At 54.8% G+C, this 12462-nt stretch overlaps 1 protein-coding gene across 3 annotated transcripts; it reads right to left on the minus strand.

Annotated features, from left to right (window-relative positions):
* Positions 1 to 495: 495 nt before the first annotated feature.
* Positions 496 to 11937, minus strand: CCNQ (cyclin Q). Of its 3 annotated transcripts, none has more exons than XM_002929076.4 (5): positions 11667 to 11937; positions 9078 to 9261; positions 7385 to 7517; positions 5083 to 5310; positions 496 to 1042 (listed from the first exon to the last, which is right to left on the minus strand). In XM_002929076.4, the coding sequence occupies exons 1-5, from the start codon at positions 11782 to 11784 to the stop codon at positions 953 to 955; spliced, it is 753 nt and encodes a 250-aa protein (XP_002929122.1). In that variant the 5' UTR covers positions 11785 to 11937; the 3' UTR covers positions 496 to 952. The 3 variants fall into 3 exon arrangements, with proteins under 3 accessions (XP_002929122.1, XP_002929123.1, XP_034505169.1); XM_002929077.4 differs by having other exon boundaries at positions 496 to 982; positions 11667 to 11935; XM_034649278.1 differs by having other exon boundaries at positions 11671 to 11929.
* Positions 11938 to 12462: the final 525 nt, after the last annotated feature.

Below are 12462 nucleotides of genomic sequence, written 5' to 3' on the forward strand. Positions count from 1 at the left end.
AAGCCCAGTGGGGATTCCCAGGGAGAACGACCTAGGCTGCTCTGTTTCTCTAACGCACCCAAAAGCAGGTCTCCCAGAAGTGCCCTTTGAGTGGGTCAGGAGGGTGTGGTGGCCCTGAAATTCTCTAGGCTGTCCATCTAGACTCGCTGTTTGGCACTTAAGAAAAAACTATCAATTACTTTCTAGTTACATTTTGGTCAGATCTGAGTTTGGGGAACCCAAGTGATACTCCCTAATCCCTCTCTCCAAAACTGATGCTCACTCACTGAAGGGGACAGGTGTCAAGCTCTGCAAATGTCCCAGTGGAGGAGTGAGGACATGGGGACTCCTTCAGGGGACGCCACCATGATGTGAGCACACGCTGGGCCACCATGCCCTCAGAAACCAATGGAGGCACAAGGAGCCATTCCATCCAGAGAGAGCATTTCAGGAAAAACCGAGGTTGGACAGCACCCAGAGCAGCCCAGGCCACAGAGCAAAGACAGGGCATGGCCATTGCTTTGTATCATCTTTTATTATACAAAATAAAATTCCATCTATGTTGCACATTCATACTTTCTATAAATCTGGCTTTAAAAAAATCCCCAAGGGTGCAGTCTCATCTGTTCTTTGATTTTTGCTTCCAATGATGTCACACCACAACTGCCATCGGTGTCCTCTCAAAGGACAAAAGCAGACACGGATGCCTTGGGGGCCCTTCCCCTGGTGCACCCCGGCCTGCCCGCAGGAGGCACAGCTCCCATCACCGTCTGGACCACAGCTGCCAGGGACAGTCAAAGCATGAGAATCAAAGTGGCAGCAGGTCATCGCCTTCACCAGCCCATCTCCAGCAGCATAAAACCAGTCCTCCCAGCTGGTCTTCTGGGGACCAGCCGTCACAGCGATGTGGTGATGCCGTCCCCAGGCAGCCGAGCATCCCGGGCTTCTCTTTGGGCAGGCCTGGACCAGGGCCTTAGGGGATCTCTGTGTCCATGGTATAAATCTGAATGAGATCAGACACAATGTTATCAATGATTGGCTTGGTAAGGTCGTCACTAAACACCTAGAAAGGAGAAGGAAAACAGGTTCTGATTAGACTCCCTCTGTTTTAAACAAGGCACCCACCACTAAGCGCGGAATCACACTGCACAGGGGGGATGGCACAGGGACTTGGCTATCAGAGATGATGGTGGCTCTCTGCAAAGCCAGTTCATTCCCGGCCTGCCAAGGCTGGCCACAACGCAGAGAGCATTCCAGATGGAAGAGGCCTCGGCGATCATCCGACCCAGATAGGACAGGGAGCTGGTGACAGAGCTGGGCCGGGAGTTCATTTCCAGAAGTAAACAGGCTAGACCATTGAACCCCACTGCACCCTGGGCTAGCCCCTGGAGAATACCTGGACCTGTTCTATAACCCAGACCAGACATCCTCCTGACCGTGCTGGAGAGCTTATAAAATTGTCAAGTGAGGGGCGCCTGGGTGGCACAGCGGTTAAGCGTCTGCCTTCGGCTCAGGGCGTGATCCCAGCGTTGTGGTCGAGCCCCACGTCAGGCTCCTCTGCTGGAAGCCTGCTTCTTCCTCTCCCACTCCCCCTGCTTGTGTTCCCTCTCTCGCTGGCTGTCTCTGTCTTTGTCAAATAAATAAATAAAATCTTTAAAAAAAAAATAAAAAAAAAAGCTTTAAAATTGTCAAGTGAATGCCCAGGGGCCCAAACCAAGAGGGTGTGCAGCTCAGGGCTAACCCACATGCTTCCAAGGAAGTTCCGGCCCTTGCCCAGCCCCTGGGAAAGGACCTCTGGGCCCTGGCACGTCCTGCCCGATGAGAGGGTGTCAGTCCCCGGGACTGAGCTGGGCCACACCTCTCAGCTTCATGTCCGAGGGTGGGGGCGTGGCAGGGGTGCAGAGACTCAGTATCTGAGGTCAGCCCCGTGGGAGCTCCAGGCCAACGGGACCAACCCCGCACTGAAGTCCCCGGACACCACCGCTCAGGGAAGCTTCCCTGGTGGCAGGGCCCCGTACAGGCTGTCACACAAGGCTGCAGGAGAAACGGCACTGCTGCACACCTCCCCTGGCAAGGGACCTGGAAGCTCACGCCTGGTCTTCTCCTGGACCCGGCCCTGTGCTCCTTTTGTCCTTGCTGATTCCGACCTGTGTGCTTCCACTGTAAAGAAGCATAACAACCGTAACCAGGAGCCCTTATACGGCTCTTCCGAGTTCTGCGAGCCCTCTTAGTGAAGCATCAAGTCTGAGGGTGCTCTCGGGGACCCCTGATGACACAGGAAATAAAAAGCAAAACAAGGAGATCTTGGTTAGATGCTGTGGCCCCCTGGGCCCAGGGGTTGCTGCCTGGGGAACCAAGGTACCAGTAGGGTCAAGACCTTGGGCCAAGCCAGGGCAAAAACTAGATCTGAGTCCACCCCCTCCACGGCCCCCAAAGAAAGCCAGAGCCCTCCATAAGCTACCGCCACAAGTAGGAAACAGTGGCCTAAAAATCCCAAGCCCTGGCTCATGAAGATCGGCCATCTCGCCCCAGACTCTAGGTAGAAAATCAATGCTTCCGAAATACAGGCTCGGACTTGCTCGCCAAGGTCCACTACTTGCGTGTTCCTGGGGACCCCAAGCCAAGAAAAGACTGTTAAAAAGTAGTCCCAGGGGCGCCTGGGTGGCTCAGTCATTAAGCGTCTGCCTTCGGCTCAGGGCGTGATCCCAGGGTCCTGGGATCGAGACCTACATCAGGCTCCTCCACTGGGAGCCTGCCTCTTCCTCTCCCACTCCCCCTGCTTGTGTTCCCTGTCTCGCTGGCTGTCTCTCTCTCTGTCAAATAAATAAATAAAATCTAAAAAAAAAAAAAAAAAGTAGTCCCGGGGCCAAAAGGTGGAAGCAATCCAAGAGTCCACCCCTGGAGGAATGCACAAACACAATGTGGTCTATCCATCCCACGGAACAGTGCTCAGCCTTCATAAGGACAGACATTCTGACACCTGCTGCAACACGCTACTGCCTCATCCAAACCGGAGGCCCCGCACAGCTTGGCACAAAGGCCTTCCTCGCCACTGTGTCACTCCAGTGCAGGCAAGCTTCCGGTGCAGAACCACCTCATGCTCTCCCAAGGCTCCTGACGGCACGGCAAAGCCCCAGCCCCTAGCAGACGAGGGGCAACAGGGAGACGGTTGCTGCAAGGAGTGCCAGTGGAGAGCAAGCGAGGAGGAAAAGTATTTCCCAACTTATACGTCAGCGTCCAGGGCTGGGCGGGCAGGCGGGGGTGGGGGCATCACCCAGAGCCATTTATCATAAGGCAACTGGTCCTTGCACGTCACAAGCCCCAAAGACCCCCAGATTCTGGATGCTCCTGGTGTATGTGGCCCAGAGCCAACCAGAAAAGGTGAAGAGCTGAGTGACCAGGAGTTTGCCACCCCACTCCTTCCCAGTCTTAACAATCACTGGAGAAGCCTGTGCTGCCCAGAAAGCGGGCTGGCAGTCGAGCTGCTTCCCGGCACCCTCCTCCAGTGAGGGCCAGGAGTGGGAGGCGGAGGCGATAAGGCGGTGCCCGGGCAGGTTCAGGAGCAGGTGAAAAGAAAGGAGAGCAGAAAGGAAGACGCACAGAGAAGAGAGCCAGACAATGGGATACAAGTGATGACATCGCAGACCCAAGCAGCCAAGAGACAGGGGCTGCCATGCCCACCAAATGCCCTCAGAAAGCAGGGCCGGGAAGTGGCAGCCCCTTCTGCTACCACCCGCTTCCAACAGAGCAGGACACTACGGTCACACGATCTGGAAGTCCCTGAGAAGCCCCAGCACGGAGCAATACTTTCTATCTCCACAGATCCCTTTCAACCCCTTGCTGCCAGAGTAGGTGCGTCTCACCGGAGACCAGGGCTGCAGATGTGTCTGCTCACAGATGCATGGGCACCTACTATGTGCCAGGTCTAGGCACTGGACCTAGGGCAGCTGATAAAGCAGACAAGATCCCTAACCTCCCGGCACCTGCTATCTGGTTAGCTGCAGGGATTCGACAGACAATAAAGGACAAGAGAACAAAAAGCAGGAGAAGCCAGGGGGTCTCCACAGAGGGCCAGCAGGCTGGGGGAGGGGCATCGGGAAAGGAGGAGCACCATGGGAGCCAAGAGCTGTAGGAATGGAGGGGGAGCCAGGAGCAGACCCAGAAGGGCACCCAGGGGGCACCCTCTGTTCAGGAAACAGATGACCCATTTTAGAAGACTTCTGGCCACTGGCAGTTTGCTGGGGAGGGAGGGCGCGCAAAAAGGAGAAACCTTCAGGTACCGCGAACACTGCTTGCAGAGACCCTCCTGCAGGGCAAGGCCAGACAATGAGGTGTTATAAGAAAGGAAGAGCAAACTAGACTCAGGTCTAATATAGGAAAGGGAAAACCAGAAATGATCTAAAATGCTATTGTGTGAAACAGTGGGGACTACTCAGGGAAAATCGACAGGACTGTGGAAGTCCTCGAGGGCGGCCTCTCCCCCCAGACTCGTGCTCTACAAACCATGCTGTGGATTCAGCAGGTCCAGGGGAGGCCGGCGAATCTTTCGATCATCAGCCTCATTATCTGCCATCTAGCCATCCACCCACCGATCCATCATCTGTCATCCATCTTTCTGTCCACCCCTCTACCCATCTGTCATCTATTGATCTATCATCTATCTGCCTGTCCATTATCAATCCATCTTTTTAGAGGACTCCCTATTCTTCTTCTGATGTGAATCCAAGTTTATTAACCTCTGATCTATAGCAAGCTCCTGCTCAATTCAATGAAAGTGCTTGGCTGAACAAAGTGACTCTCAACTGGGGTTGATCCCCACCCTCGGACACTTGGTAGCGTCTGGAGACATTTCTGGTTGTCATGATGGGGCGTCTACAGGGTAGCAAAGAATGATCTTGCCACAGAGAATGATCTAGCCCCAAATGTCCACAGTGCCAAGGGGGAGAGCCCCTGCCTTAGACGATTATGACGGGGTATGTTCAAGCTTCAATATTCCTAAGTAGCCCATATCTTCCTTCACGGATAATTACTGCAAAGAAACACGGACAAGTCCTCAGGCAAAGGAAAGGGGAGACACACCAGCATACTGAGCAGTCACCTCACCTGCCACCACGGCTTCTCGGCCTCTGCCTCGGCGGGCACCTCAACCCCATAGGCCTGCAGAGCCAGGTGGAGCACTGCCACGGCTATGTGCTGAGCCCGGAACCGGAGGCACAGCCCCCCATGGTAGCTGTCCCGCAGCAGGGCCCAGGCAGTGACGGAAATGGGGGTCCGCTGCCAGCTGTAACGGTTCAGCCAGTTCTTGAGGGAAATCAGGTAGTGGAGCAGGTACTGCAAAGACATAGCAGTCAGCCAAATGGCCTTGGGGCTCCAGCCCCCAAGACACCTGACTCCTCACTGTGAAGCACCGTGCCCCCCGCCCCACCGCCCACCAGCCACTCTCCCCCTAAGCTGTCTCGACAGGAATAAAATACCAACTGGATAGAGTCATCTCTCTGTTCAAGTCCTCCAACTGCTCCCTGTGTCACTTTGAAAAAAGCCCCAGGGCCTTCCACTGGCCTCCAAGCCCTGCCCCGCCCCACTCTGCCCCACCCTCCCACCATGTTTGAACAGGCCAAGCACGCGTCCCCTCCGGGCCTTGGCATTCACTGCTGCTCCCTCTGCCTGAAATTGTCTCTTCCCCCAACCCAGTGCCCGTGTGCCCACCCACTCTCAACTCCTGGCCCAGCTCCTGGAACCTGTCCAAGCCTCTCTCAACGGCCACTCCTACCACAGTCCCTCTCCATCACCTGGCCCTGCTCTAGCCGTCGTCAGAAATCATTCTGCATATCCCCTTGCCCAACTCAACATAAGCTCCAGAAATAGTGTCCTTATCTCCCAAACAGAACACTGCACCCATGTGCCCAGCCTGAGGCCAGGGGCTGCCCGGAGACAGGACGCCTGCTTTCAGGAGGACTAAGACTGGTGACCGTGTTTTCCGGGAGTGCTGTCCTTGGCTGTAAACTCAATGGCTTTTCAGCTCAGCTGTCTTTCGGCTCCTGCTCTGGGAAGACAGCCGCTTTGCTTGAACCGCCTGATCTACAAATACACTGATAAACCTACTCTGCAGGCTTGAGCGCACGTGCATGCAACTCCAGCACGCCCCAGATGGCGGGCTCATCGGCTGCTGTAGAGCCTGTCCCACCCTGACCTAAGGGGAAGGCTGCTAGACTCAAGGCAACGCTAAACCCCACTGCCCCCTTGGCAGATGCTGTTCCTCCTCAGACACAGAGCCAGGGCGGCTCCTACCTTCCCCTGCATCATGAGGCCAACTGACTAACCGACCAACCGACCAACCGACCAACCGACCAACCGACCAACCGACCAACCGACCAACCGCCCAATCGCCCAACCGTCCAACCGTCCAACCGACCAGCCAGAAACACAACTATTTTAAAATCTCTACCAGGGGTTTCTGGGATTAGAAAGGCAGTTTGGAAGGGTGGGGTGAGATTATAAGGACCCCTGTTGGTGATGGGAGCTGTTTTGCATTTCAACTGTGGTGCAAGTAACAATGCAGCAACACCCAGAATCCTTGGCAGGGGAGGGGGCTGCATCAGTGCCGAAACCCTGGCTGTCATATTGGTAGGAGTTTTGCGAAATGTTTCCATTCGGGGAGACAAGTATCTCTGCATTATTCCCTCCGACTGCTTGTACATCTACAATTACCTCAATATAAATTTCAATTAGAAAAAAAATGAAATCCTGTTCACAACCCATATCCCAACCCCCTTGTCCCAAGCCCCCACTGTCCCACATCTTTCCCTGCAGGCCACCCTTCCAAACTGCCCACATGGGGGCCTGGGGCCCCCAAAGTATCACATCCAAGGGCTCTAAGGGTTTCACACGTCCCTTTTGCTGCCGTCAGAAGCAGTTCTATTGGGACGTACGTGTTCCCAGCAGTTAAAAGCGGGCTACTTAACTTTGTGACTCAGCTTTTCTTCCGGGTTTCGAGGCGCAGCTGAGCTGCGTGTGCGCTCTGAGGTAGAGCTGCGACTCTGGAGGACAGGAGCTCTGGGGGGTCATGAAACCAGCCCTGCTTCCCTGTGCCTGAGCACACAATCTATGTGGGTCATGGGATGTGCAAGGGCTTCAGAGTCACATGGATCCCGGCTTGTGGCCTCGGCCAAGCAGGCCGAAAGGCAGGAGATGAAATTAGAACTGCCTGAGAAAATCCAGGGAGTAGGGACAAGAGAGGCCACACAAGCCAGTCACGGTGTTCAGCCAGGAGCCCCGGTTCCAAGCTGCGGCTCTGCTCTTCCTCACATACCCCACATGTTCGTGAGGGTTCTGTGGGTGCACTTTCAGAATAAAAAACAAAAAGGCTCATGCCTCTAGAAACAGTTGCCAATTCCCCAGCAGTTACCTTGTGTGGGTGCTGGAAGGAGACTTGGAAACGCAGGACTCTCAGCATGAGGAGTTCGCACTGCACTATACTGTCCCGGAGCGCCCAGAAGCGGGAGTCCAGCTCCAAGGGTTCACTGCCTGGGTGAAAGTACCTGCATGGAGAGACAGCAATGCTTATGGCAGCCAGGGAGGTGTCCCTGAGGAGCCCCTCAAGTCACATGGTGTCCAGACACAAACTCCAGTGTCCTTCTGGCATAGATAGGGCCAGTTCTACTGATGTGTTTATAAGTCATTCTTCATCTACATGCCTACAATATAGGATAAAAACAGTAACCAACAGAGAAAAAAAGCCAGCTTCTAGTTCCAGCCCTGATGGGCTGTCCCAAATCACTCAGCAAGATGTCAAGTGTAAAGATGAGCTCTTTGCAACGGCTCCAGGAGAACTGGGAGCTCTAGCACACGGAACTGATAGCACTTCCCACTGCAGTCAGCCTGGTATCAGGGACAGGCTTTACCACCTGGGACAGCAGTGCCCAGGGCTCTTACTCTGGGCCCAAGGAAGGTACTGAAACATGTCATGCAGAAGAATAAATGTATGTCAGCTTTATGTTCCCAGATTGTCTTTCCTTTGTTCCAGATCCTTCTGTCCTTATTTACGCCATATATATCCACAACACTCCCACATACACATGATCACCAAGATGTAAGAGAAGAGGATTCATACTCAAGTGATCAAAATTCTCTGCCAATGACTCAGCCTTCCTAGTTCCTCACTCCTTTTGCAACTTCCCCACAGAACCCCACCGGGTGCTCATGTCTAATTAGCGATCCACACAATTTCCCCTCTACCGGTCCTCCCTGCTGGGGACCTGGCAATTACAGGTGGACTCTAGTGGCCCTCCCTTGGTTCCCTCTCCAGTTTTTCTCTTAGCCTTTCACAACACACTGCGAACCTGTCATGCTTAGGGAGTAGGGAATGCTTTTTCCATTACCTGTTTATTAAAAGAGAAGCAAATTTAAAAATAAATAAATAAATAAAAATAAATAAAAGAGAACCAGCACAAAACAGTTTTCTGTCCTAATGATTAGTTTCTAGAAAGGTTACACCATACTGCTAGTCAGTAACTTTCCACAAACTGCTTTCTCCTGGGCCCCCTGGGTCTCAGTGCAGCCTGGCTGGCTGGACCCCCATATCCTTCCTCAACAGGAACACGGCTGCTTAGGCCCAAGAGATGCTTGTTAGCAAATCTGATTTGGTTTCTCACACCATCTTAATAAAACAATTGCCCATCTAGGTCCACACCCTCCTCTGCATGGGAAGGTCCTATAGGTCCCACATAATACAACTGGTTTGATCCATCCTGCCCAAAACTCCAGACGAATCTTCTTTGACACATCTCTCCAAGCGCCCTGTGCTCTAGCCGTGCTCCCCACCCCATGACTCCAGCTCCTCTCTACCCCTTTGGGCCTTTGTGACTTCCCTTAATCTGGCCCCAGCTTCTCTTCCACTCACCCCATGGGTTTCTGACACCAGGCTCATTCCTGCCTTTGCTGCTAGTGCTTCTTGCCCTGGTTCAAGACCACCCCAGTGCTTCCTTCTGAGCTCGACCCCTGGCACCTGGAGGTCAGGGCCCAGTGGGACCCTTCTCTGCCCTCCCATTTGGGTGCATACCAGTGAGTCCTCCCAAAGGCCTGGGCCTGGAAGCCATTACCTGTTGGACACGTTGATGATGTCACGAGTGCGCAGGTGCTGTTCCTCCACTTTGCCGGCCAAATAAAGGGAAGACATGGCGACCAAGTAAGGGTCGTAGGCATCCAGGTTGATCTCGCAGAAGAACTTATGGTAAATGGTACAAGCAGTGGCAATAGGAATGGACTGCATCCCTAGCTTGACACCTACCAAGAGAAGGGGGACAAGAAAGTACCTCAGTCCAGTGCTCGCCCTCTGCTAGAGCTCGGGTGGGGCTGCTGGGCTGGGCCCTAAGCCGGCACAGCCCTGCTCAGACAAGACCAACAGCTTGGAGCCTAGCTGCCACGGCTGCTGAGTCTCTCACTGGGTCCTCTACCTGAGAGGTTTTGAGCCAGGCTTCTCAGATTCTATGGGGCTAACACTGCTGTTCTCAAATGCAGTATCCCCTTCAGTAGCACTGCAGATCCCACACTTCTGCCAAGCCCCCCTGGTCACACCCGAGCTATGGATCAGCAGACCACACTAGGAGAAGCAAGGCTTCAGACTAGTCCTCGTTAGCACCTGGCATGTCAGCCTGTGCACAACAGCATGGAAAGGACCACCCTGTTGTGTGTCTGTTTCTACCTTAGCAAGCATTTAACTAGAGGTCGCCCCCCACCCCCACAGCTCACCTAACAAAAATCCTGCCAAGATGACAGCAGGGGAAAAAGGCCTCTGAGCATCAAACAGACACCACAGAGTCCCAGTGTTACGACTAAAGATTATGCTCAGCCCTGGTTTCCTTGTCTGATGGTTGAAAAAGGCAAGAAAAGCAAGCAGGGTGACTGCCAAAGGCAACTGCAGGCAGAGCAGAAAAAAAAGCAACTTCTGTGGCCACCAACAGGCACCAGGGAAGAAGACTGACACAGAACTCCAAAACCAGAACACATGGTGGTTTGATTTAGGGGTTAAAGCCCACGCCCCACCCCACCTCTGGACAGCTCCTAAGGAAATCACTGCCTTGGGTAACAGAACCAATATAAATTCACAAGGACCAGGGTTAACAAGAGAAGGTTAAATGACATCCAACAAACTGAAAGAAGGTGGGGAACAACCAACAATCATTAAGATTATATTCAGTATCCTCTCCCTAAGGTGTTTTAGTTTCCTGGGGCTACTATAACGAATTACCACAAACTCAGTGGCTTCAAACAACACGTATTGTTTCTCTTACAATCCTTGTGGTCAGGAGTCCAAAATGAGTCTTAGGGGGCTAAGTTCAAGGTGTGGGCAGGGTGGGTTCCCTCTGGAGCCTCTAGGGGAGAATGTTTCCTTGCCCTTTCCAGCTTCTAGAGGTGCCTGCAGTCTTTGGCTCGTGGCCCCTTCCTCCCTCGTCAGTCAGGTGAAGGATCTTCTAACTCTGTTTCCCTCATTCCATGGCCTTCCACTCTGCCTGTCACTCCTGCCTTTCTCTTTAAGGATGTGATGGGTGTGACTATCCTGGGCCCAGTGAATAATCTAGGGTAGTTCCCCCTTATCAAGATGCTTAATCCCATCTGCAAAATCTCCTCCACCACGTGAGGTAACAGTCACAGGGTCACAGGTTTGGGGGATTAGGATGGGGACATCTTTGGAGCACCAGTGTTATCCTCACACGGGGAGCAAGGGCATATGCAATACTTTTTATAAAGAAGTCCTCAGAGAGCTTTTAGCATTTCAAGGTTTAAACTTCAGTTACATAAAAAGTTCCCACATGGGACTCCTCATTCCCAGAGATGTCAAACACGGTGGTATAGCTGCACATGACCCTCCAAGCCCTGTTTTATGTAGCAAATCCTCAAAGGGCAGCACGCTGCCCTCGTTTACATGGACCCTCCAAGCGGATGCACAGCAGCATATGGGAGGCCACTGCCATCTTTCTTCATACCTTGTGCAACTCTTCCTGGAAATTAAATGTACAAATCACTGGGCTTAATGGTCCTGCATCACTTCCCCAGACTACTGACCTTGACTTGAAAGCGGACTCACCCAAACCCCGCTCCCGCAGAGTGCGCGCAAAGTAACAAAGATCGGAAGTAACCATCTGCTCTGAGATACTACTGCCAGAGAGGGAAACAGTGTTTCTACAGGAATCCGATTCACTTCATTGTCTCGCCTCGGGAGCAGGCGCGCCTAACACCTCTGTGGGCATCCTGGCAGGGTTTTCAAAACGCGAGCTGTACCCTGCCTGGGTCCTCGGTGTGACGGGACCTCGCCGACAGGGCTCGTCACGAGCCTCACCAAAGGCGGACTCCGAAAGACTCCGTGAGACCAAGAGCGCTGGGAGACAGGTGTGCCTGAAGGCGCGGTGAGCCACCAAGCCGCGGACCCTCGGATTCCGCCACCTTCTCGCTCGGGCCAGCCCCTTTCCACGTCCTCTCTTTGGGCCTGCGCGCCCGTCCGAGAGATGGCAGTGACCGTGTCCTCCTCTCAGCTCAACGCCTAGCACACAGGGCGCGGCGGAAAGCAGAGGCCTGTACCCCTGAGCCGGGCCTCTTCCCCCTGGCCAGCCGCGCCACCACCCCGTCCTGCGCGTCCCCTCCTCCGGGAAGTGAGTTCCTGTAAGGCTGGCCCTCTCCCCAGCCGCGGTTACCTGCCTCCATGATGAACCTCGTCACTCGGAAGTGAACCCTGGCCTCGGGTGCTGGCCTCCCCTCGGCACCCCGCGCCGTGTCCCCTCCTCCGCAACTGTCCGGGCCAACGGCCTCCATGAGGCCCGCCCCGAGGCCCCAGACCCCTCGCGGGAAGGAGAAGGGGCCCCAGCGCGAGGCGACCGGCTCCGGGGGTCCTCGCGGCGGGCGCGGCCAGCCGCCCCGGCCCGCCGGCCCCCCCGCTCCGCCTCTGTCCCCGCAGCCGCCTCCCAGCTCCCCGCCCCGGGGTATGGGGGGCGGGGGGGGGGAAGCCGCGCGGCTGCACGCAGGCGCCAGCGCAGGCGCAAGGGCCGACTCGGCCGGGTGGTGGCTGACGTGCGCCCGCCCTGCCCCGGCACATCGCTGGCCCAGCCCTTGAGAACTGACGCTCTGTCCCCGGGAGGCTTATGCCCCGCCCCCGAGAGCCGCAAGCCTATTACCGCGCAGCTGGAACTAGCTGGGCTCCTTTGCGAGGGCGCCGCAAAGTCACTGCACCCCCAGGCATCTTAGCTGCAAGTCCCTGCGGTCCCACTAAGGAGTCGCTCCAGGCTGGTGGCCCAGCGTGGTTTAGGACCGGGAGAGCTGGTGGTGACTGCCAACCCCCGGGCGAAGGGCGCTTACCTGTGCTCTCGCTGAGTCTTTGGCGACTCCCACCAGGAGAAATCACGTGACTCAGTGTCAGTGTTGTAAAGGCTGAATCCAGCTTTGCCGACGTCTCCAGACAGGTAGATGAAGCCCCGAAGGAAATGTGACAAGAAT

Source organism: Ailuropoda melanoleuca, chromosome X (genome assembly GCF_002007445.2).
Source record: "Ailuropoda melanoleuca isolate Jingjing chromosome X, ASM200744v2, whole genome shotgun sequence".
NCBI lineage: Eukaryota > Metazoa > Chordata > Mammalia > Carnivora > Ursidae > Ailuropoda > Ailuropoda melanoleuca.